Source organism: Phoenix dactylifera, chromosome 6 (genome assembly GCF_009389715.1).
Source record: "Phoenix dactylifera cultivar Barhee BC4 chromosome 6, palm_55x_up_171113_PBpolish2nd_filt_p, whole genome shotgun sequence".
Lineage (NCBI taxonomy): Eukaryota > Viridiplantae > Streptophyta > Magnoliopsida > Arecales > Arecaceae > Phoenix > Phoenix dactylifera.
The window spans coordinates 2,732,696-2,755,504 of NC_052397.1; the positions used below are offsets into that span (position 1 = coordinate 2,732,696).

The window sequence follows — 22,809 nt, forward strand, 5'->3', positions numbered from 1 at the left end:
TTTGGTAGCATATATATGGATGTGTGTGTGTAATATATTTGTGTGCATATGTGTATCTACAACTTTAATGAGAGATTCTATGATGATTTTGGAGGCTTGTTATTGTCATGTTGGAATTTTCATGCAAGGAATGTACGTGCACATGACGGCATCTTTGTCCCGTTCCAAAAACCGGAGACCTTTGTGTGTGTTTAATTATGTCGTAGTACAGATATCTCCTTTTTCTCTGGTAATAGAAATATCCAGAGCCGACGCGGATGGGATAATGCTTACTAGCGAGTGTAGACGCTTTTTTTAAGATTGCAAATCGTTTGCAGAATGGATTTGGAGGGAATAAGAAAAAGTGATTCAACTTTTATTTCACAGTATAGAAGTCTTTTGGTATTTGATTGGAAGAATAGATACGAGAGGATAAAGGAAGGGAGTATAGTTATTTGAATTTTGTGATCATTTGTTTTATATCGCTAAGTTCTCATTTTTGGGCCCCCTCAGCTCATTGGATTCCAAAACAAGTTTACACATGGTTTAAAATCTCTGACAGATTCCTCATCCATATAATCTTTGCTACTAAGTTTTTCCAATGATTAGTCTAAGCACAACACAAATGATTGGTTCATTTGTGAGCCAATACATATTACCATCTGACAAAGGCATCAAGATTGTCGGATCAAGGCATAATACAAGTTACTGGTAACTGAGGTTAGTGTTCAAGTTGCATTTGGTGCCAAAGTTTGCTTCTAAATACTTTGCATCTAAATTCTTTGCATCAATCTTTTGGGGCTCAAGCCTCCAAAGTTACAAAGGGTGCTCAGATTGCAGTTTCATACGTAATGCCCTCAAATCATTGGTGTGTCCATAATGAGTTCCACTAATCTCAGGAAATTCAGAGTATTCTACGAATCATGGTGTCTGTGATATATGGCCATAACGCCTATACACGGCAGAATATTTGTTTGTCCATGTTGAATGCAGTCGCAAGCAACCAAGCCATGAACCAGGCGGATTAGAATTGTATCTCTTAAATTGTGACCTATTACTTAGCCATCATGACACTTCTAATTATATAAAGTTATAGTTTATTATACTTATATAAAACCTATTCACATTATAAAATATATTGATTTTAAATATATTATAGTATTTCATATTTGAGTAATTAATTATCTTTATAAAAATACTTTTTCTTTTTGATTAAAAAAATAAAAAATGAATAACTTTATTTTAATATTTATTATGTTTTGAAAATATTTTTTATCTATAATATTTTAAAATATCAATAATTTCAATATATTTCTATAATCATATATTTTTTATTCTAAAGTTCTTTAAAAATAGATAATGCATGATTCTTTTTATTCATGCTGTAATTGAAAAGTAATAGTGTGTACTATAGAAAACTTTTAATATATAATATTATATATTGTACTTAAATAGTTTTAATTTAATATAATTTTAATACAAATTAAGTTGGATCAATGATTCAAATTTTTGGTTAAATTGGTCTGCATGCAAGTTTAATAGTTACGTCTTAAACCATATTACCTAGTTATTGTGTGTTGCTTGTAGTCGTGATAGTCGATTTCTATCTAACCTGTACTTATCTTATTGTTAAACTAACTTGACTCGTGTAACTTGTTCATTAAATGAATTGGATTAAATCAAGTAGAAAATAATATATTTAATTTATCAAAAAATTTCAAGTAAAAATATAATATATAATCAATTTTTATTAAATGTATTGTTTTCTAATAACCTATAAGTATTAAAGATTATTTTTCACAAGAGTAGGTAAAAGATATTATGCAACTCCCTATATTAATAATTATTTGTAATACACCTTTAATTAATTAATAATTACTAATGTATATAAAAATATTACCAAATAGATTAAAAATTTTGAGCGACCTACACTTTTCCAACTATTTATCTAACTTGACTGATCATGTGATTCATCTAGTACATAGGTCATACCAAATAAAGTTGAAAATAGCGCATTTTCAACTTTACTTGGCTTGACTTCATCTTCGTACCGAGGCCACATTATTTTGTGGTATATTTGTCGACGTAAGGTTTGATTCAATACAAAACTAATTATTTGATCACAAAGCTTGCTCTGCTCAATTGATCAATTAACCAAAGCCATCTACAGTCACAAAATTTAACTCATTTGCTCAACACACTTACCAACATTATTATTGGTTCGTCTTCAATTCAAGGCCATTTTAAAGTTGGCAAATGAAGTAATCAATGCCAAAGAAAAAAACAACAATCAAGAAAGAAAATTAAGAAATGAGAAGAGTTTTAAAGTAGGGTCGGCCCAATCCTTAGGCGATTGAGGCGGTCGCCTAAGGTCCTAGCCCAAACAAGATCTCAAAGACAAAATGGAAAGAAAAAAAAGGTTTTCGTGTGAGTTCGCCTTAGGCCGCGCCCAATACAGAGAAGACATTAAAGACAAAATAGCTTTAGGCTTCAAATAGATTAGGCCGCTCCTAGTTTATAGGCCAACTTAGGAGAAAAACAAACAAACAAAAAATATTCTTCTTCATTACATGACTGGATTCATAATTGGTTACTTTCTAGGAATAAATAATTCAGCATTCGGTTAACAAATAAAGTGACTAAGCCAAATACGTTCGTCAGCACGCATGAGAACAAGGTGGGACCAGTTAAGCTGTGGTTGGACATGATAGAGAGCCCTGCGCAACGAAAATTGACGCCTTCTAACACAAAATGGTGAGGTTAATTAATTACATCTAGCTTTGTTACTGCCACCTTTGGCCGAACCGTGCCACGTAAATTAGATGTGCCATCGATGCATGACACGTATCTCAACGAAAGCTGGCTTGCAACTCCCATCTACGTCCAGAATAACGCGCAACACATCTCACACATCAATAGCGACCCTAATGCACGTGGCAACAATCGAACATAACGCGCATGGCACCAATTGAGCAAAGTGAAAAAGTGTTATTTTTTTTTTGGTTTTATTGGATACATCTGTACTCCTCAGATATGGTTCACTCATCTTAGCAAAGAAAAACAAAAGAACAGAAGAAGAAGAAAAAAAAGAAAGAAAAGAAAAAAAAGAAAGCATAATGCTGTCGCCTTGGTTCTGCGGCTTTTTGGCCCCATGGAGAAATGCGTCATTTTTGATCCGTTTCCATCGGCCGGTTGATCAAGCCTAAGCGCATAGAGGACCCAAATTCACCGCATGGATCCACATTTTTCATCTGTTTTCCATCGAAATCCAAATTGTGGCAAAGACTTCATCTTAATTGCTTAGCTCTTAGAATCCAGCAGAGCCCACATCAAATGGAATGACAGAGCTCTCAATCACAGCAGAAGTTAAAAGGAAAGGGAGCATGCGATAAGCTATTAGAAGCCTTTGCAACAAGAGCATCCACAAGGCCACAACATTAAACATAAAACTAGTCTTTCACATGTTATTTATATTACAAGATGAACGGACCAGATGCAATGCATGCAGATAGACGACTCCCTCTTCTCCCCTCCTCTCTCTCTAAGAGAGGGGAAGAAGACGACTACAGTAACATGCTATATAAAAGGAAAGAAAGTAGAACGAACGGTAAAAGGTGACAGCAACGACAGAGACTATATATGGACGCATGCAACAAAGACAACTAAAGGGACAAGACCCTCCCTCCTTACTTTTCCTCCTCCATGGAGGCACTCCCCTTGACCTCCTCCTCCCGTTCTCTCACCACGCACGCTACAATATCTCCCTCTCCGTTGCCATCAGGCGCAGGTGCAGCAGCTGCGTTAATGCTCGTGGAGGTGGTCGCAGCAGCACTACACTTGTGGTTGTGAATCCAGATCTTAAAGACCTGGCGGGTGATCCCAATGTCCTTGCAGAACCTCGACACCTCGTCTTCGCCGCCGACCTCTTGCTTCCGGACCTTCCAGCCGATCCGGGCTGCGAAGGCCCCCATCCGAGCCTTTTGCTCGGCCGTAAACTTGCTCCTCTGGCGTCGCCTTGCCCGAAGGACATCCGCAGCCATCCCCACCGGCCGGACGTTGATGCCGCCGCCGGCGGCGGCCGCGCTGTTCAGCGTCACCTTGCGGTGGAAGTTACGGTGACACCCGCAAGCAGTGCAGAACAGCGCGTTAGGGCGCAGGGTGTCGGGGCTGTACTCGCAGCACCCGTCGCAAGCGTAGGTCCCCAGCCGAGCGGCATGGTTCCTCATGCACTCTCTGTAGGTCTCCCTCGTTCTTGCTGGTTCCATCTCTCACAATGGGAATCTCTCTTCCCCTCTCTTACACGCTCTCTCTTCCTCTTCCCCCCCACCCCCCCGGGTTGTTCATGCTCTTATCACGTAGGGAAGGGGGGGCTACTTATACTGAATTTGGTGACAATTGTGGTCATGTATTTTCAGGTTATTTGCAGTAGTGCCACTGGGATTTGTGGGTGGGTTAATTAGGGTTTGATTGAGTCATTTTTTAGCCAAGATTAAGGGTTTTTCCATGTATCCTAAGAAGGCGATGATATCGATGCACCGAAGGGCTGATTTGGAAATCTGCAAGATTAACTTTCTCAGGGATGATGTCGAGATAAACTTATTTATGGTGCTGACGCACATTCTTGCCACGTCTCGGAGGATATATTGGGTGCACCAACGTTGGCTCATAGCAATTGAACTGTTTGAATGGATTTTTCTGAATACGCGAACGTTACGAAATCAAATATCTTCGAGCATATCGTCACCCGGGATAAAAGTAGAGGTGAAACTGTAAAGGATATCTTCGAGATTCGCACGATATGAAAACTGTAGACGTCGATGCCGGTTTTGAAAACCAGCTAAACCTAGAAAGTTCGAAACTGACACCATATCTTATCTTCATATAATGCTATAATAAATAGGTAGCTTTAGAAGGAGATAGAAATCATAATTACCACTTTGAGAAACGATTATTGGAAACGATGTTTGAAACTAGTGAGAAACGCAAAAAGATGATGAGAAATTTGCATTATAAATATACATAAATAACACTAAGAATCATAGCATTTCTTTATTGAAATTTTTTTTTCTTTCTCTCCCCTACGGACAAAGAATGGAGTCCAACAGCTAAAGGGATGACTGGTCAATTGGATTACATGAGAGAATGAATGAGAGAAAGCAACGGTCTCGGTAGTCATAGCTTCCTTCTTTGGTGAAATATCCATCTAAGTTAACAAAATATTGCTATCAATGATTTATTCAATCTCCTCCGATATATTTTCGTATCTTTTCAATATATTATTCGAAAGCAATATAGCAAGGCACTTGATATACACCAGTATAGAAATATAGTGTAGAAAAAATTTTCTCTCCAGAGTCCATGTAGTAAAATAGATATTTGATTATATGTAATTCAACTATTCACGCACAATTCCAAGAGTCATGATTGTTACTTCTTTGGTGTACTATTTTATTTGTAAGGCTAAAATTATATGTTGCTTTACATTCAAACAATTAGTTCAACATATTACAACATTATCAAGGACTAAGATAGTACATCCAAATGCAATAATTTGAGAACAATTTGTGATGTTCAACAACAAGAGCTATAGTTGCTATAGTTCCGCCCCACACAACTTTATTTACTCGACATTTTTTCTTATTAATAGCTAAACAAATATTCTAAATACTCAACTGCATTTCATCAACCTTCATTTAAATCAATTTAATTCTTTTTCTAGTCTTGTTTTCTAAGAATTTTTAATAGTACTACAGGGCATCCATTTACTTGATGATTATATTAAAATTATTTTCATCTGATAGCCATTCTTAATTAGGTGATCTGAATATGTTGACATGTATGTTCCCTAACTCTTCTAAACTTTCAACAGATTCAGCATAACTTTTGGTGATCTCATGCCAGCCTAAGTACAACTACCAATATTGGAAAGTTACTTTTGCATCATTGATGAGAAAACCAAAATTGGTCGTATTAAATAAAAATACCAGATGTAGCCGACGAACTCTTCGTGCTCAAGTTTCTTGGCATTTCAGTAAATGTTCTAACGACTAGGGTGGTTATGTTGTTGGAGGATGTGCTAAAGCCCACGCTCATGGTTCAAGGACTGGAACCCCCCTCCCCTCTCTCTCTCTCTCTCTCTCTCTCTCTCTCTCTCTCTCTAGCTTAGTTGAAATTCTGGGGACCTTCTCTAGTTTGTCGTGTGGGGAAATTGGGATATCCATTTCTTTTTTCAGTGACAACTGATCGGAAACATGTTGGTCATCTTGACCTCGACTTATTTCGACCTCATTGTTCTCGACCTTAACCAGAATGAATGAACTTGGTATTGACTGATGCAATTTTTTAATTGATTTTGTCCAAAAGTAATGTAAAAGGTTATCGGATGAGTTATAATTATGGTCTCGCCATACATTAATTGTTTTTTAATGTAAAGGGAGGCAAAAGGAGCCATCCGACTTTATTAAAGATTAATCATATTTACAACATACATGAGGGGTAAAGATGCGTTACATTGTTAAGAGAGGAGATGAATAGACGTGAGAAAAAGAAGCTAAATGGCTCCAAACTAAGTGTCTGATAATTAGAATAGAAAATGTTGATGCTTGTAAGACGAAGCAGTGGAGGAAAAAATCTTCATCCAGATAAGAAGTAGGAGCATTCATTGCTTAAAAGTTCTAAGCAATTTTACAAAGATTTTCATGCCAACACTTTCTGCTATACTAGCCTTTCTTTAACATGAAGAGCTCTATTTTGCTGATCTTAGAAGACCAAGTCTCGGACATTGAAGGGGCTGGTTGCAGTTGAGGCACATGTAGGAGCCGCACGTCAATTGTGAAAAGCCATTATTGTACTGTTAATGCACGATTAGCCATTATAATGTGGTTATGACACTTCCCAATAAATTAGATAACGAACACTGCTCTCATCCTATATATAAGAATGATTGAGGGATCTTCAAGTAAGTATTTTGAAGCTCCCATTTTTTGAGAGCATTCCTCTATGCTCATTGTATCTCTAGATCTCTACTAACTTAAGCATTAGAGAGTCTCTCGCCAGAAACCTTCCGACAAGTAGACTTCTTAATTTGTAGGTTGATCTCCTGTCTCCTTTGTTGGTTTCGGCCGACCTCGTCATTTCTTAGCGTCGACTGACCTCAGCACAACTCGGATGGTGACCGACCTCAACTCAGATTCTAGAAGCAATGCGTGAGAGCTATTATGGGGTGGTGTAATGGCTTATCCAATAATTCAGCATAGGGAAATTGAGACAGGCCACAGAAAGTGGTGAAATTGCACAAAAGAAATCTGTTTGCACTTTTCCTTGCTGGCCATCCCTCCTATAAGCTTACGATACTGACCCTGCTCTGATGTCTTTCAAGAAACATCACATTCCTTTGTTGTTTTTGCTTAGGACATGGCTGCTTGTTGGCTGGTCTACAGAAATATCAGATTTGAATGATACCCGATCTAATGGGCAATACCTCACTGTAAAGGGCTTCTTATTTGGTGAAAACACAAAGTATATGCATCGTTATTATTGTAATTGGTGCTCCCCTTGGCCTCATATATACCTGGTGCCCGGTCCACCGGAGCACTTACATTCTTACGGTGTCCTTTCTCAGAAGAGGAATTAATTCTAAGGAAAGTGACAAAAAAAATGAGAGGATTTTGGCTGGGAAGCACAGAATATCACAGGTCCAGATTTCACCATCAATTCAGCTAGATGCAGTGATTCAATTTTTTTAAAAAAAAATCAAAAACTCAAGAAATAGATAATAAAAGTTAAAAATAATAAATTTTAAAAATGAACTCAATAAAGGACAATTTGTCAATAAATCATAGAATTTGTATATAATTCAAGAATAATTGAATAAATCATGGCCGGTGATTTGCAGGTTAGTATTCAATTAAAATACTAATTCTTCGTTATCCCGAGAACCCTCATCGATCCCATTAATTCCTTCGTCTTCTATATAACACTTCAAATGCATCATATTAGAGTAAAATAATAGGCAACTGGTGGGCTGGTGGTTGCCATTTTTCTTTTTTGTTTATAAAATCCTAAAAACTCTTCATCATCTCGTGAACCCCGTCTCCTCGATGCCATCCCTCCCATCTCCAATACAATTCCGAATTCCATCACCTTCTCGCCTAGAACCCAGAATATCCCGTTGTTGGCCTTGACTGCCTTTCAAGCCTCCTTCGCTGCCATCATCTCCTTCCCATCGTCGATTCAGAATGTGTTGATCTTTACAAAGGTCGAGTTCATGGAAGAAGGCAACTGAGATCCTCTAATTCCAGTTAGGTATCATGCATGGATACCTCAAACACCCCACTACTGACCTCGATCGCTTCCTGAACCTCCTTCGTCGCCAATGTTTCCCATCTCTTCATGGTGTTCCAGGTTATGGAAGAAAGCGGCTTAGGACCTTGTCCAATCCAGCATGGTGCAAGGGAGATGGAACTAAACCATTGGGAGAGGACGAAGGAAGGGGGTTGACGTGCATCGCAATCGACCATAGCTCATACGAGGCCGTTCAACCAAAGCTCGTCACAAAACCAGTGTACTACCAGTTAGGGCCAGCTACTTAGCACGTCCGAAAACGCACCGATGGATTCAAATTTCAAAACTCTTTTATCGCTAGCAACATGATAGTCGAGATTCCAGACGATCTACGAAATCACATCGACCTAAAAGACGAAGTGTGGTCCTTGTGCAAAATGCCACGCCCCATATTCGAAATGTGCGAAGGCCTACCAATTCTGGCCGATTCACACGTCTGAATTACATAGCAATAGGCTCTCACCTTTATCTATACAATCAACTCTCTGGAGAATCTTACAGGTAAGTGCTTGGATTTTTTGAGAAATTACATAAAATTTATTCTTGATCTTTGAGTATCATTCTGACTTACGTATTAGAGAATTTTTTGCTGGACATACTCTGGTAAGAAGACTTCCTCGTTTGTACTGTTTTAGATCGGAGTGCAGTCGTGAACTAGCATCTCGAAAGCTGCCACCCGCATTATCTCTAAATCCAGCATGATCTAAACAGCCGAAGTCGAGTTCTCCCATACCAATACTTCACTTGCTCGACGCCTTGAACATATCGGTTCCTAACAGCAATATATGCCAATCATGATATTTACCACGCATACTTGCATTCCTCATGTGCTATAACCAGCGGCCATCGAAAGCTCGTAACAGAGAGAAATCTTAAAATTTATTTTTGTTCACAGCCTGCACGCATGGTAGCGAAACCTAAATACCATTCGACAACTATTATAAGAACATAAACTTAAAGACACTGTTACTTTAGGTTAATAGTGAACTATGTATTATAAAATTATAAAACGGCAATCTTAACATAATGGGTATTTTCCCTCTGAACTTTAATATTATTCTTTTCATCTGTTAGTAATTTCCCCTTTTTTTTCCTCCAAATGCGTCATGCGCCTTCCGCATCGTCCAGATCCCTCGCCCTCCATTCCGCTTCCAACCTTTTGGATCCCATCCGCGGATTTCGCGATGACGCGTGTACGTCCACCTCGTGCGCATCTTTTCGGGCCCACGTGGGGACTATTAGCCGTTTGATGCATCAAACTACGGTCATCATCGGAAAATAAAAAAATAGCGAGGGCATAATGGGAATACAAATAAACCATCCCCAAACGGCAAACTCTGGTCCAAACGGCCTTAAGGGCGTGCTTGTTCGACCCTCGTACGGACGTAATACCGTTAGCACCTTTTAAAACTATTTCCAACCATTTTCTAGTTCACTCGTGTTGCTACGTCAAATTAGGAAGTACAAAAATGAGAATAAAATTATATATTATTGTAAATCAGGAACTATTTATAGACGAAGATAAGCAAAACATTACATCCAGCTTTCGAGTTGTTCATTAAGGACAATAGAATATAAGAAAACAGACATATATAAAGACATCACTTTCAGTTTGGTGATGGTCTTCTCAGTTGAAAAAAGAAGCTTTGCTGATCAACAGTTAATCATCAGAGACGCATTTAAAATCGAAGGCGACCTAATAAGAGCATAAGTTGTTGTAGCACTGGCTTAGGTATAGGAGTGAGATGCCTCTTATATTTTAAATCTACCACCATATGAATTTGAACGCAAATCTCTACATGATGCATGATCGATGCTCACCATTGGACATAATAACTAATAATGTCTTTTGATTTAATCTTAGTTTATATATATCTTTTGATATATGTTTGTAATTATCATTATTATTCTAGCATTGAATATCAATGTTTCTTTTTTTTTGAAAGAAGTGGGAGGTGAGAGCAAGCTCTCTATACCAATGAAATATTAAAAGAGAAATATATACAAAGGATAGAGGGAAAAGTTAAAAGTAAGGAGTAGCAAATATTACATCAAGGAATTAAAACAAGATTTGAATACCGATATTTTATTTTAAGCAATATATCTCTTGAGGACTTGTATATCACTATTTATGGTATCAGCACTCATCAGGCATTTCATGCAATTCAATTAAGAATGAAGACCAATTGACCATAGTCATGGAATAACTTAGCATATTGCAAAGTATATCTTTGAAAGGAGCCATACAAGGGTCGAAATCAATAAGTCATATGGTCGTTGTTTAAATACAGACTCATCTATTTTTTAAAAAATAATTGAAGTGTTTCAATTAATAGTTCTTATAGTAAATAGTCAAAGCATAAATGCCACTTCTTATAATGGTGATTATTATAAGATGAAGAATGCTTTAGGGTCCACCCTAGTACCAAAGAGAATTTCATTACTGCATATCATGAGGAGATTGGTCACCATGCGTCATAGAACATTTTTGGGTACCACGTTTGGGCTTTGTAGCATTGCTTATACAAGAACTTTGATATAACAATACTCATATTTCATCTCCCAGTACGATCAATGCCATGACAAAATAAACTCGACTACATAATGATAACTATATTTTTATAAACTAGTTAGTCAATAACATTTAATAATACACCATGATTATCACTAAAAATTTAACCTAATTTTATAAAACTATCACGTTATCAGTTATTGATATTTGTCATTGATTACATGCATTCAATATATCAGTTTATGATGGAAGGGCTGCACCAATTCTCTTTCAATAATAAAATTATGACTACGTAACAAAGTTAATACTATATTTAATTAGATAATTAAGATAAAATTCCAACAAAGTTCATCCCCTCATTCCATCAATCAATAAAGATTTAATCTATTTTTAGTAGCTTTACATATATATAATCTATTTTTATAATACTTATTGTTATCGTTGCGTCATAACGGCCGGTAACCAGGTGACAAGTAGGGAGAGAGAGTCTCTGCCGTCTTTCTTAAATTCTCAAAGCTGTAGCTTGCCCTGGCAGCGAAGAGAGAGCACAGAGAGAGAGATAGAGAGAGAGCGTGGTTGAAAAAAGAAGACCAAAACCGAAGCCGAAGAAGCCGAAGCCCACCAGAGAAATGGAGAAACGAAGATCACCAGAGAGATAGGAGAAGAGTCTAAGAATTCAAAACGCCGGCTTTGAATCTTGTCCTTTGTTCCTCCCTCTCTCTCTATTTCTGGAAAGTAGGAAGGCTTTGAAGGCTCAAGAGTCAAGAGAGAGCAAAAGGAGAGGAAAGGTGGGAGCTTTTAATACGGACCTCGAGCATTAATACGGGGGATGGTCCGGGGGAATCCACACGGATTGCTGCCGATATTTCCGGTGCCAGCATTGCCGGTTGCCAAATTTGGCCTCGCCCAGAGCCCGGACGTAGATAAGCTCCCAGCGAGACAGGGGAAGGAGGGAGGAATAGGGTCGATAACGACAAAGCTCCCCAACGCGAGTGGTGTCACTGCCACGAGCCTCTCGCGGGGCGGCAGCGCCACTGCCTTGACACCGGATTCGCCCATGTATATAAGGCTGGATGGGTCCTCGAGGACGCCCTCTGGAGTGTTTTTGGACCGCAGTCGGGTGCACTTCTAGGAAAAGGACCGATTTTTCGAGGCAGACGAGGCCGAGGGAATGGATTCCGGGGACGAGCCAGAGGCGGCCGAGCAGCAGCGAAGGAAGAGACGATGCCAACGGCACACGCCAAAACAGATTCAAGCGCTGGAAGCGTATGCTCTGTTCTTCTCTCTCTCTCTCTCTCTCTCTTCCTCTCTCCGTGTGGTTTTCTTTCGGGGTTTTAGGGCGGGGAGGGGGTTTGGTGGTGGAATCTGAGAAGAGACGGTCGTGTTTTTTGGGTTGTTTTAGGATGTTTAACATGTACCCGCACCCGGATGAGAAGCAGAGGATGCAGCTGAGCCGGGATTTGGGCCTGGAGCCACGGCAGATCAAGTTCTGGTTCCAGAACAAGAGGACTCAGATGAAGGAAAGCACCTCTTCCCCTTGTTTTTGCTGTGTTCTTTGTGCTTTTGATTAAAAGATTGGATTTTGAAGCCGGTGGTGCCGGAAAGGAGGCACCTTTTGGCATGTCTGATCGATCTGAGTGGCCTGCAGGCACAGCACGAGAGGGCCGATAACTCCACTCTCCGTGCCGAGAACGACAAGGTTCGTTGTGAGAACATTGCGATGAAGGAGGCTCTCAAGAACGCCATCTGCCCATCCTGCGGCGGGCCACCGACCGATGGAGACTCTTCTCTCAATGAGCAGAAGCTTTGGATGGAGAACGTCCGATTGAAGGAAGAGGTAAAGTTGCGGCTCCGGCGTCACTTCCTTTTCTGCATTCCATCTGCATGTAGAGGTGATGGTACTGGTAGTATCTAAGGTGGCATTTAAATTCATTTCCTTTTGTTAGAAAATCTCATTGCAGCTAACTTTAAAATTAGTCTGTAGATGATTCTAGATTTTGCTATTGAGAAGAAGGAAACGCAAGATTTTGGAAAAAAATGTAGTAATCTATCAAGACTCATGCATGCCTTCCCTCAATGCAATCTATTTGCGTAATCAGCCAATATCCATAGCTCCATTTAGATAGGTAAAATGTGTTTGTTATAGTCATGATCGATTAATCCAATTAGAGATTTTCATAACCCTATCTTGATGTTGTTGCAGCTTAATTGGGTGTTAGGGTTCGGAGAAGCAGTTGTTGTTACAGATAATTTTCAAAACATGTTTGAAGCATTCACAGATTTGAAATATGATGATAGATTGAAATTTATACGTTGCAATGAATGTATTTGAAGACAGGACTGCTTATCCTTTTTCTATTCCAATATGCATCTCTGGTCAATTTACATTTTTAGTTATTGTTATAGCTCTTGGACAGAACAACCAATTGTTATTAGCTTCGGTTAATTTGATTAATTATATCTTCAATTCATTCCCCTGTATTACTGTCATCGAAGTTTGATCGTTACTGTAGGATTATACCTAGTATAGGTGAAAGGAAGTAGCCGTTATATCAACAATTCCTATCTTCAACATTAGGTTCTTTAAATTAGTATATTTTTCTTTTATAAAACGACAATCAATTATAGTGGAGATTTATAATATTTGTCTTTTGAGTTTAGGCATTTATGTCCTCTTTTGATTCAATATTTTTGTCCACTCATGCCATATCTTATAATCCTGTAGCTCCATATGAGCAGAAGGGAGAGGTTGTTCTGGTTTGGTTAATTCAATTTAATATTTTTCTCTTCATTTCCTGATATTAATGCCATTGCTGCATGAGCAGATCTCAAGGTATGGAATTTGGTGAATAGTTGTTATTAGCATCAATGTCGTCTTTGCAAAGTGGTCAAGATTAAAATCAATGATGGATTAAAAGTAAAAACTATATAGAAAGTAGTCTTTGATGGCTAAGCTTTCTGGTTATGCTATTTTTAATGCTGCTGGTTTAGTTGATAATATTTCTTCACTTCATTTCCCGATATTAGTGCTGTTGCGTGCTCCCTTAGAAAAAAATATTACTTCTTGATCAAGTTTGGATGATTGTATCTAAATGTAGAATCAAGGAAGTAATTGTCATTAGCGCAATTTCAACTTTAAAAACTAGTGTTTGCTTAATTTCTTGGTGCTGATGGCTTATTCATATATTTAAGATTTTTATTTAAATCAAAGTTCGCCGAATCGGTACCGAGACCCATATCGGTCGGTGTTCGGTATGGATCGGTACCGGTTCGAACTAAGTCGAACCGGACGGAACCATCTGGTTTGGTCCGATTCTGCCTGGTTCCGGCAATAGCCAATTAGGTTCCACCCTTCTAAAAGTCAGAACCGTTTTTTAATGCCGAGCTGACCTGGTCTCGGTTCGGGTTAAACCAGCCGGTTCAGCTCTGTTCGGCTTTCTTTAATCTAGATATAGGCTCAAGGAAGTAGTTGTTATAGTGGCAATTTCATTTTTCAAAATGAGAGTGTGCAGCAATCACCGGTTAAATATGATAATGGATTAAAAGCAAAAACTTTATAGTAAGAGTAAGCAAATGTACCCTCTTTTATTTTATTTTATTTTTGGTCTGGTCATGCTAGTGTTAATACTTAATACTGTTATAACTCCATATGAACCGGAGATTGTTCCTGCCTAGGCTAATCTTATTTGATGTTTGTTTGCTTCATTCTTTATATTACCATGGTAGCATTACTGGTTGTTGAAGATTACATCTAAATGTAGATTCAAGGAATTTGTTTTTGTAGCAGCGGTTTTAGCTTCAAGATTAGGGTGTCAAATTGTCACTTTTGCATACAATCTGTTTATCGCTAACATGTTTCTGATGTTCTTTTCACTCGATCAAGTTGAGGATAAAATCAACATTGTTACGTTAGTTTGATCAAATTTTGTTCTTCCCATTACCCTGTGGTGACATCTTGCAGCTTGATCGTGTCTCGAGCTTTGCATCTAAGTATCTAGGAAGGCCGATTAGCCAACTTCATTCGGACCAGCCAATCTCAATGTCTCCACCACATCTGTCAATGGGGGGCTACAGTAATCATGGGCCTAGCTCCTCCCTTGATCTTCATCTCCTCTCTGGAAGTTCATCTACTGTCATTCCATTTCTTTTTCCTGCAGCAGTTTCAGAGATCGAGAAAACTATTCTGCTGGATTTGGCGACCAGGGCAATGGAAGAATTGATCAGGTTAGTGAAGACTGATGAACCCCTCTGGTTGAAGGTTGGGCATGATGGGAGGGAGGTACTTCACCTGGAAACCTATGAGAGGATCTTCCCAAGGCCTGGCCAGCAGTGCAAGTACCCAGATTTCCATTCTGAGGCCTCAAGGGATTCCGGCGTGGTGCTTATGAATTCCACACTATTGGTCGATATGTTCGCTGATGCGGTGAGTTTTATTCCGTAATTGTTTGATCAATACCCTTTCACTGATTCATGTTTGGGAGTGAATTGGAGTTGATATGGCTGTAGAGCGAGTGGGCGGAGCTATTTCCTACTATTGTTTCTAAGGCAAAGAACATTGAAGTACTTGCGACTGGAATTGCAGGCAGTAAGAGTGGAACATTGGTGCTGGTAATTACACATCTCATTTCCTTCTCGTTGTGATTCTCTTGAACCTCTCTCTCTTTTGCTCTCTCTCTGTTTTGTTTAATTCAAATTCAATGCAGATGTACGAGGAACTACAGGTTCTTTCGCCAGTCATTCCTACCCGTGAATTCTGCTTCCTGCGCTACTGCCATCAAATTCAGCAGGGTCTGTGGGCAATTGTTGACGTTTCGGTGGACTACCCTAGAGAGAATCAGCTGGTCTCTCAATCGTGGAGGCTTCCTTCTGGCTGCTTGATTGAGGACATGCCCAATGGCTGCTCTAAGGTGATTCATAGTGTCATATGCATGAAGATATCTTAGTTAATACATTTTAAGTCTACCTTTACTGATTAGGATGTCATTGGTTAATGGTGGCATAGGTTACTTGGGTTGAACACATGGAGATTGATGTGAAGAACGAGACCCATCAACTTTATAGGAATTTAGTAGATAGTGGATTGGCATTTGGAGCACAGCGTTGGCTCTCCACCCTACAGAGGATGTGTGAGAGGTTTGCATGCTTAATGGTGACTGGGATTTCAAGTGGGAACATTGGAGGAGGTAATGCATTAACTTTTCTTTTTATGTAAAGTGATGCATTAACTACTTGAAGTATTATATAAGAAACTTTGGTGAGTTTGTGGAACTGATGTTTGACTGTGACTTCAACTACGGTAACCAGTGATTCCTGGGCCTGATGGAAAAAGGAGCATGATGAAGCTTGCCCAGAGAATGGTGAACAATTTCTGTGCCTGTGTTACTGCGTCCAACAAGCATGGACACAAATGGACCAATCCCTCAGGATTAACTGATGTTGGCATCCGTCTCACTGTTTACAGAAGTCCAGGTCCTTCTGACCACCCAAATGGCCTCATCCTTAGTGCAACAACCTCTATATGGTTACCTCTGCCATCAGAGAGGGTCTTCAGCTTCATCAAAGATGAAAAAACTCGAGCTGAGGTTTGTGCTTACCTTCTTAAGATATCTTGGTCATAGTATTTACAGTATTTCTCAAGTGCAAAAATTTTGTACTTCTAAAATTGTGTAAAGTGGGCAGCAGCCCAGGGGTCGCACCCCTCCATTTGGAGGAGGACCTAGGTTCAAGTATTGGGAGAGGCAATTCTCCCATCATTTTTCTGAAATGGCTGGTGGTTCTTCCACCATTTCTCTTACCAAAATTTAAGAAGAAGAAGAAATTCTAAATCCTTGTTTGTACGAATACTTTTTAGTGGGATGTTCTCTCCAATGGCAATTCGGTGCAGGAGGTTGCACGTATTACAAATGGTTCACATCAAGGGAACGGCATTTCCCTGCTTCGGGTAAGCTACTTGAATGTTTTTTACCCTCTTTGTCCTCAAATCTTAGATTTTTCGATTTGGTTCTCCGTTATATAAATAATAATGCATGAAGCCAGATACTACCTACGTAAGTACTAATCTTATTATTCATTTTATACCTATCATATATTATTTTTGATAAATCCCACCATTAATTTTATCTTAAGCATCCAAATCACAAATTTGAGCTGGTTCGAAATGGAAGTGCGCTGAGTCAGGAAGGTATTGATATTATCTTCTTTACAATGGTGAATGATGCAGGCTCTCAATTCTAGCCTGAGCAACATGTTGATACTCCAAGAGAGCTGCATCGATGCATCTGGCTCGCTCATAGCCTATGCTTCCGTCGATCTACCATCCCTCAATATGGTGATGAGTGGCGAAGACCCATCAAGCATACCACTTCTGCCATCAGGCTTCGCCATATTGCCCGATGGACAACCCACTGGGGGAGGGGCCTCTACCAGTTCAAATCCTATGGGAGGTGCCTCAGGCTCACTGGTCACTGTCTTATTTCAACTCCTTGTAAGCAGCTCGCCCTCTGCCAAACTGGATATCGGAACGGTGACAACGGTCACTCAATTAATCAACACCACAGTGCAGCAAATAAAGCTTGCCTTGAACTGTCCCAGTATCTGATAGTTGAAAAGAATACAATCCTTCTTCACTTCCACCCACCACCATCCTCCTTAACTTCAGCATTTCTGATGGGCTTGGATGCTCCTTGAAGTGGGCATTCAAGAAGGTATTTATGTGGCTCATTCTTTTTGCTTTTCTTTCTGTTGGTTGGCCTTGAATGCTTCCAACCAAAGCTAGAACCTGAGTTTCAAATAATGCTGCTGCTGCTGCCAGCTGCAATACAAAAAAGTTTTTAACAGTAATCAGTCAGGCTTTTATTAATAAGTATTTAAACAAAGGAGTCAAGAACGCACCATTGCTGCTACTCATTCCGTGCTGTCATGACTATTGCTTGGTCTTCTGGTTCTCCACTTGGTCTGCTTCACTTCTTCCTTTTACTGCCATTCCAAACTTCTTTCATGCAGCAAGGGGTAGTGGTTCGGGAATTGACTTCTGTTTGTCGATGAACATTTCTCATGAGCATTTACTTTTGAAAAGAGATTAAATGATAAGATGACAATCTTTTTTTATTACCTTGGTGTTATTTGCATTTCTCTGGCTATTTAACTTGAGCTGTGGTAATAGGGAACATGGAGTTTAGTATTGTTCCCTAAGGCAGTATTTGGTTATGGAATAAATTTCTGAAAAGATATCCCTTGTACTGTTTGAGGAACAGGCTTATTCAGCAGAATGGGAGGGCTTTGATGTTTGGTTGTAGGAATAACTGCAGAGAATATCTGGATTCAATAACATGCATGTAATGCATATTGAAATTCGAGATTTTTCTCCACTGAAAATAAGAAGAATTTCATGATATTTTGGATTCTATCATAAAAATAAAATTCCCCTTCCACCTTTTTTATGAGTTGTGAGGGTGGAAGAGGATAAAATTATAATTGGAGGAAACAGGGTTGCAGTGTAAGTCCTCCACCAAGATGGTTGACTATCATTATATTGTGTGGGTCTATTTATGTCCCCATACAGTATAAGTCTCTATTCATGACCTTTTATGGCGTTTGACAAGGATATCTATTCGCAACTAAGCATGCGCTAAGATTTGATGAAGCAGTTGATCTGGGACTTCAATGATAGTGTGGTCCTATTATAGTGTCACATGAATGAGCAAACCTGTACTCTTGAAATGGGGCATGTCATTGAACTGTGCTCTATTTCTGGTCTTTGAATCTAGGTCCTTGTTGAATTTGTTTAGCAAAAATGAAATTCTGCTAGCTTTAGTTACAGTCAACTTCAAAGCTTTTGTTTCCTTTTCTGCAGACAGTCATCTTGCTGTTATAACTTCTTTAGATTTTTAATTTTCACCAGTTAGTTTAAGTTTGAATTGTTGTATTTTTTTTCTATTTGATACATATTATTTAGTTTTTGAGATATAAGCAAAAAATAAATATAAATTACTTTCTGATATTTTTAATAGCTATAACCTGGCATAACACCCACCAAAAAAAAGCTACAACACAATGTTTAAGGTTTTTCCTTTGTTTTTTCTCAATTCTTGCATACAAATTTGTTTTCCATTCGAAAATTCTCTTAACATCCACTTTAATACAAGAGCTTTTGTTGGTAAAAATAATTAATCCAAGCATCTTGTAGGCAAGGTCACAAAATTCAATTACTGGAAAATCTATAATTATTCTTTTTCTTTTTATCTTCCAAGTGATTCAGGTTGTAATCTTGTAATGCTATTTATTATATTATCCAGTAAAAATTCAGAAATTCTTGGATTAAAAAAAAAGAAAGTAAGTTATTGCTAGCAAATTGGGCTTTCACTGGAGGCTGCGCTCCTCATCTCATGGGAGGTGGTAGTTGCTTTGAAGCTACGTGATGTTGTTTTTCTGGTATTTGAACAAGGTAATTGAAATATGCAGCATTCCTTCTGTTCTCAAAAGGAAAAAAAGAGAGAGAAAAAAAAGAGATAACTACAGCTTTCTAACTTGTCATGACCTTCGCAAACTATTCCCATGACCTATTCACATGTGATTCATAAACAATGTTTAGGTGATGATAGCATAGTTCCTTTTGCCCTACTTTACTCACATGTTTATTAGATATAAATGTACTTGTACAAACAAAGTTTGTTTTTTTTTGTTGTTGATGTATAATTTTGGCAATAAACTAATAAACTCTTTGTAATTCTTACATTTGTGAATTATTCAGCAATTCCAACTTGTATATTATTTCAATTGTTTTGTACAGTTTTGTGATTCATAAAATATTTTCCAACCGTTTGTTGAATTTTCACATTTCAACTTTTTAAAATCACCTTAACTGAATTGTTCTCTAATATTAATTTTTCAAATATGTTTTCATCAAATCTCATGCAAGCTTTCAACCATTGTTGCACCTCTGCAGGTATTTCATTTTTTAATGCTAGAGACCGATTACTTCTTAGAACTTATGACATCTAGAAATGCATTACGAATGGACATGTGTAATGTATTCGATATCCATGATGCAAGTAGGTGGATAAGGATGTTTGCCACTTTGGAGCAGAGATTGCTGGAATGAACCAAGAATTGCTTTAAATAATGATTCACAATAATAAATAAGAGAGATTTTGGGCAGTGTTTTTTAAATTTGAGCATGATCATACATTATGATCTTCCTACTTATGCTTGTGACCTGGCATATGCTACTAGTTCACTTTGTTTTCATTCATTTACAAAATTATGTCACACAACGCTTTATGAAGTTTTATTTTTTTTTATGTAATAGGAAGCAAGGGAATGTTGTATAAAAATCCTACTTTTTCCATGATCAATCAGCTACTTTGGGCAGTTCATATACTCTTATATAAAACACAATCTACAATTGGAATTGAACTGGAGTTAGGAGTTATATGGTCTGAGCTTATAAAATCCAGGTTCTATGAGCTCTTGGCATGCGGCATTCTCTTCAACAAATCTATTAGAAGATATGAGGATTTATCTATAAAAAATGTTGCTCGACGCTCAAACTTAATGAGGAGAAATGTTGGAGACTCTGCAAGATTTTAGGAAGTTTTAAAAAAAGATTGTTCTTTCAGAAAATGTTGGAGGCTTTGTCAAGAAAGGGATTGTCTCTCCTGAAGCTGTTTAGTCAAATATGAAATATATTTTTTTGAGAGGAAGCATGGGTGGTTTCTCCATGGATTCATTTCAGGTGATGAGAAATAAATACAAAGCAATATGCTGAGAGCATCAAGACAATTATGAAAAATGTTACCATGAGATTTGTTCTGCAGAGGGTTGAGCTCATGGGGATATGCTGATCTTATACCTGTTAAAGTAGATGGCACTAGTCCACAATGCCATGTTAAAGCAGCTTTATCTACATGGTTAATGCTTATATAATACAAATTCAGAATCGACCATATCGAGTGATGCCATAAATATGTCCATTACCATTGGAAGTATGCTAGAGCACCCGATCGCTTTTATCTTTGCACAATTCATCTTATTTAAGGGATAAAAATCAAAATTTTCTGAAAGATTTTTCTTTCAACGAGCAAAAGTAGAGTTTAAGAAAAATAAATTGATGCCGATAATTGGCAACACAATTGATTGGAATCTCCTTTTGATGCAGTGGAAACGGTGGCAAAAGAATTCAGCAAACACTGAATTAATAAGACTCAAAGATCAGTTTCAGCGAATGCTGAAACCAGTAATTCTGATAACAATTTTCAGAATTTCAGAAACTTAGTAAAACAGATTTTATTCATCAAAATAAGAATGCCTCTAAATAAGACGTTACCTCCTTCAAATAGACCTTTCTTCCCCTAAAATTTAGAGTCCTAACCAAATTAAAATTTTGTGAATAGAAACTAAAACAAGCCTTAAAACAAATTAGAAAACAAAACAAAACAGGACATTGTAACAAACAAAATAACAACTACTACAAAACAAAAAATTATTCAGCCATCCCTTGATAGGATTCATGGGATTGTCACGCACTCACAGGATCTTCGGATCCTTCTGCTCGCTCGCATTGTATGCTCCTTCTCCTGGTTCTGCATCAGTCTTTCCCTGGTACACATCTTCCCCTTATGGGGAATCTATACGTCACTGTGTTCTTGTAAACTGCTCGACCGTCTACACACATTCGCCAACTTCCATCTTTCTTTGGCGTTAGCAATGTTGGAACAGCATAAGGGCTTAGGCTTTCTTGAATAAAACCTTTTCTCAGCAACTCCTCTACCTTTTGCTTCAAAATGTCACCCTCCTTTGGACTCATACGGTAGTGAGGAAGATTCGGGAAGCACAGGAAACAAAGAAAATAGAAGCGGAGGGGGATCTGGGGAAAGGCAGCTAGCTGGAACCAATAGCAGGGAGCCACTCAAATCTTCAAACCCTTATGCTAAGGCTGCACCAGTGAAGTGCTATCGATATGGCAAGCCGGGTCACCGTTCAAACGAGTGCTCATTGAGGAGGCTTGTGAATCTGATGGAACCTGAAGAAGAATCGGTAGGGGAAGATGAAAAAGATGGACAACTCGTCTACGACAACGGCGTGTACGAAGTGGGAGAAGAGACCCAGGGCGAGTGGATCAACTTGGTGCTGTAGAGGGTCTTGTGTTCCGCCAAACAGGAAGAGTTGTCGCAACGCCATAATATATTTCAATCTCTAAGTACTATCAGCAATAAGATATGTGATCTTATCGTTAACAATGGCAGCTGCGATAACTTTGTGGCCAGAAAGCTGGTTAACGACTTGAAACTCCCCACCGAGGTACCCCCCGCACCATACTCCATAGGTTGGGTAAAGAAGGGCCCTACCGCGAGAGTCACAGAGGTTTGCAGGGTACCCATGTCCATTAGGAAGCATTACAAGGATGAGATCATGTGTTGCTGGGAAGACTGTGGCAATACGATGTGGATGCAACCTACAAAGCCAAGGATAATGTGTACTTGTTTACTTGGAAGGGTCACAACATCGTAATGGTTCCCACTATAGGATCTGATCAAAGCTTCATACCCACCAGGTCTGGAGGAAAATCATTCTTGATGCTATCCCAAAATAAGCGGAGTTTTGAAACGGAAGCAAAGGAGTCCCACTGTCCCAGGAAATTCACATCATGGTGGTGAAGGAGCTGGTGAATGCTGTAGAAATTTCAGCAGCCAAGGTAGTACCTAAGAAGGTTCTAAAGTTGCTAGAAGAATATAAGGAGTTGATGGCTGAAGACTTGTCCAACCAGTTGCCGCCTCTGTCAACACCTGATACCGGGGGCAAGTTTGCCGAATCTTCCCCACGACAATACGAGTCATGTCTCCCTCCTAAACACGACGTTACCTCCTTCAAATAGACCTTTCTTTCCCTAAAATTTAGAGTCCTAACCAAATTAAAATTTTGTGAATGGAAACTAAAATAGACCCTGAAACAAACTAAGAAACGGAACAAAATAGGAT

General features: G+C 38.7%; 2 protein-coding genes across 2 annotated transcripts; one reads left to right on the top strand and one right to left on the bottom strand.

Annotated features, from left to right (window-relative positions):
* Nucleotides 1-3,416: 3,416 nt before the first annotated feature.
* Nucleotides 3,417-4,289, bottom strand: LOC103713783 (zinc-finger homeodomain protein 11-like). Its single transcript, XM_026806476.2, has one exon. The coding sequence runs from the start codon at nucleotides 4,242-4,244 to the stop codon at nucleotides 3,666-3,668; it is 579 nt and encodes a 192-aa protein (XP_026662277.1). The 5' UTR covers nucleotides 4,245-4,289; the 3' UTR covers nucleotides 3,417-3,665.
* A 7,603-nt stretch (nucleotides 4,290-11,892) lies between these two features.
* LOC103713775 (homeobox-leucine zipper protein ROC8-like) lies at nucleotides 11,893-15,475 on the top strand. Its single transcript, XM_008800802.2, has 5 exons — nucleotides 11,893-12,100; nucleotides 12,237-12,352; nucleotides 12,481-12,671; nucleotides 14,796-15,257; nucleotides 15,341-15,475. The coding sequence occupies exons 1-5, from the start codon at nucleotides 12,006-12,008 to the stop codon at nucleotides 15,473-15,475; spliced, it is 999 nt and encodes a 332-aa protein (XP_008799024.2). The 5' UTR covers nucleotides 11,893-12,005.
* Nucleotides 15,476-22,809: the final 7,334 nt, after the last annotated feature.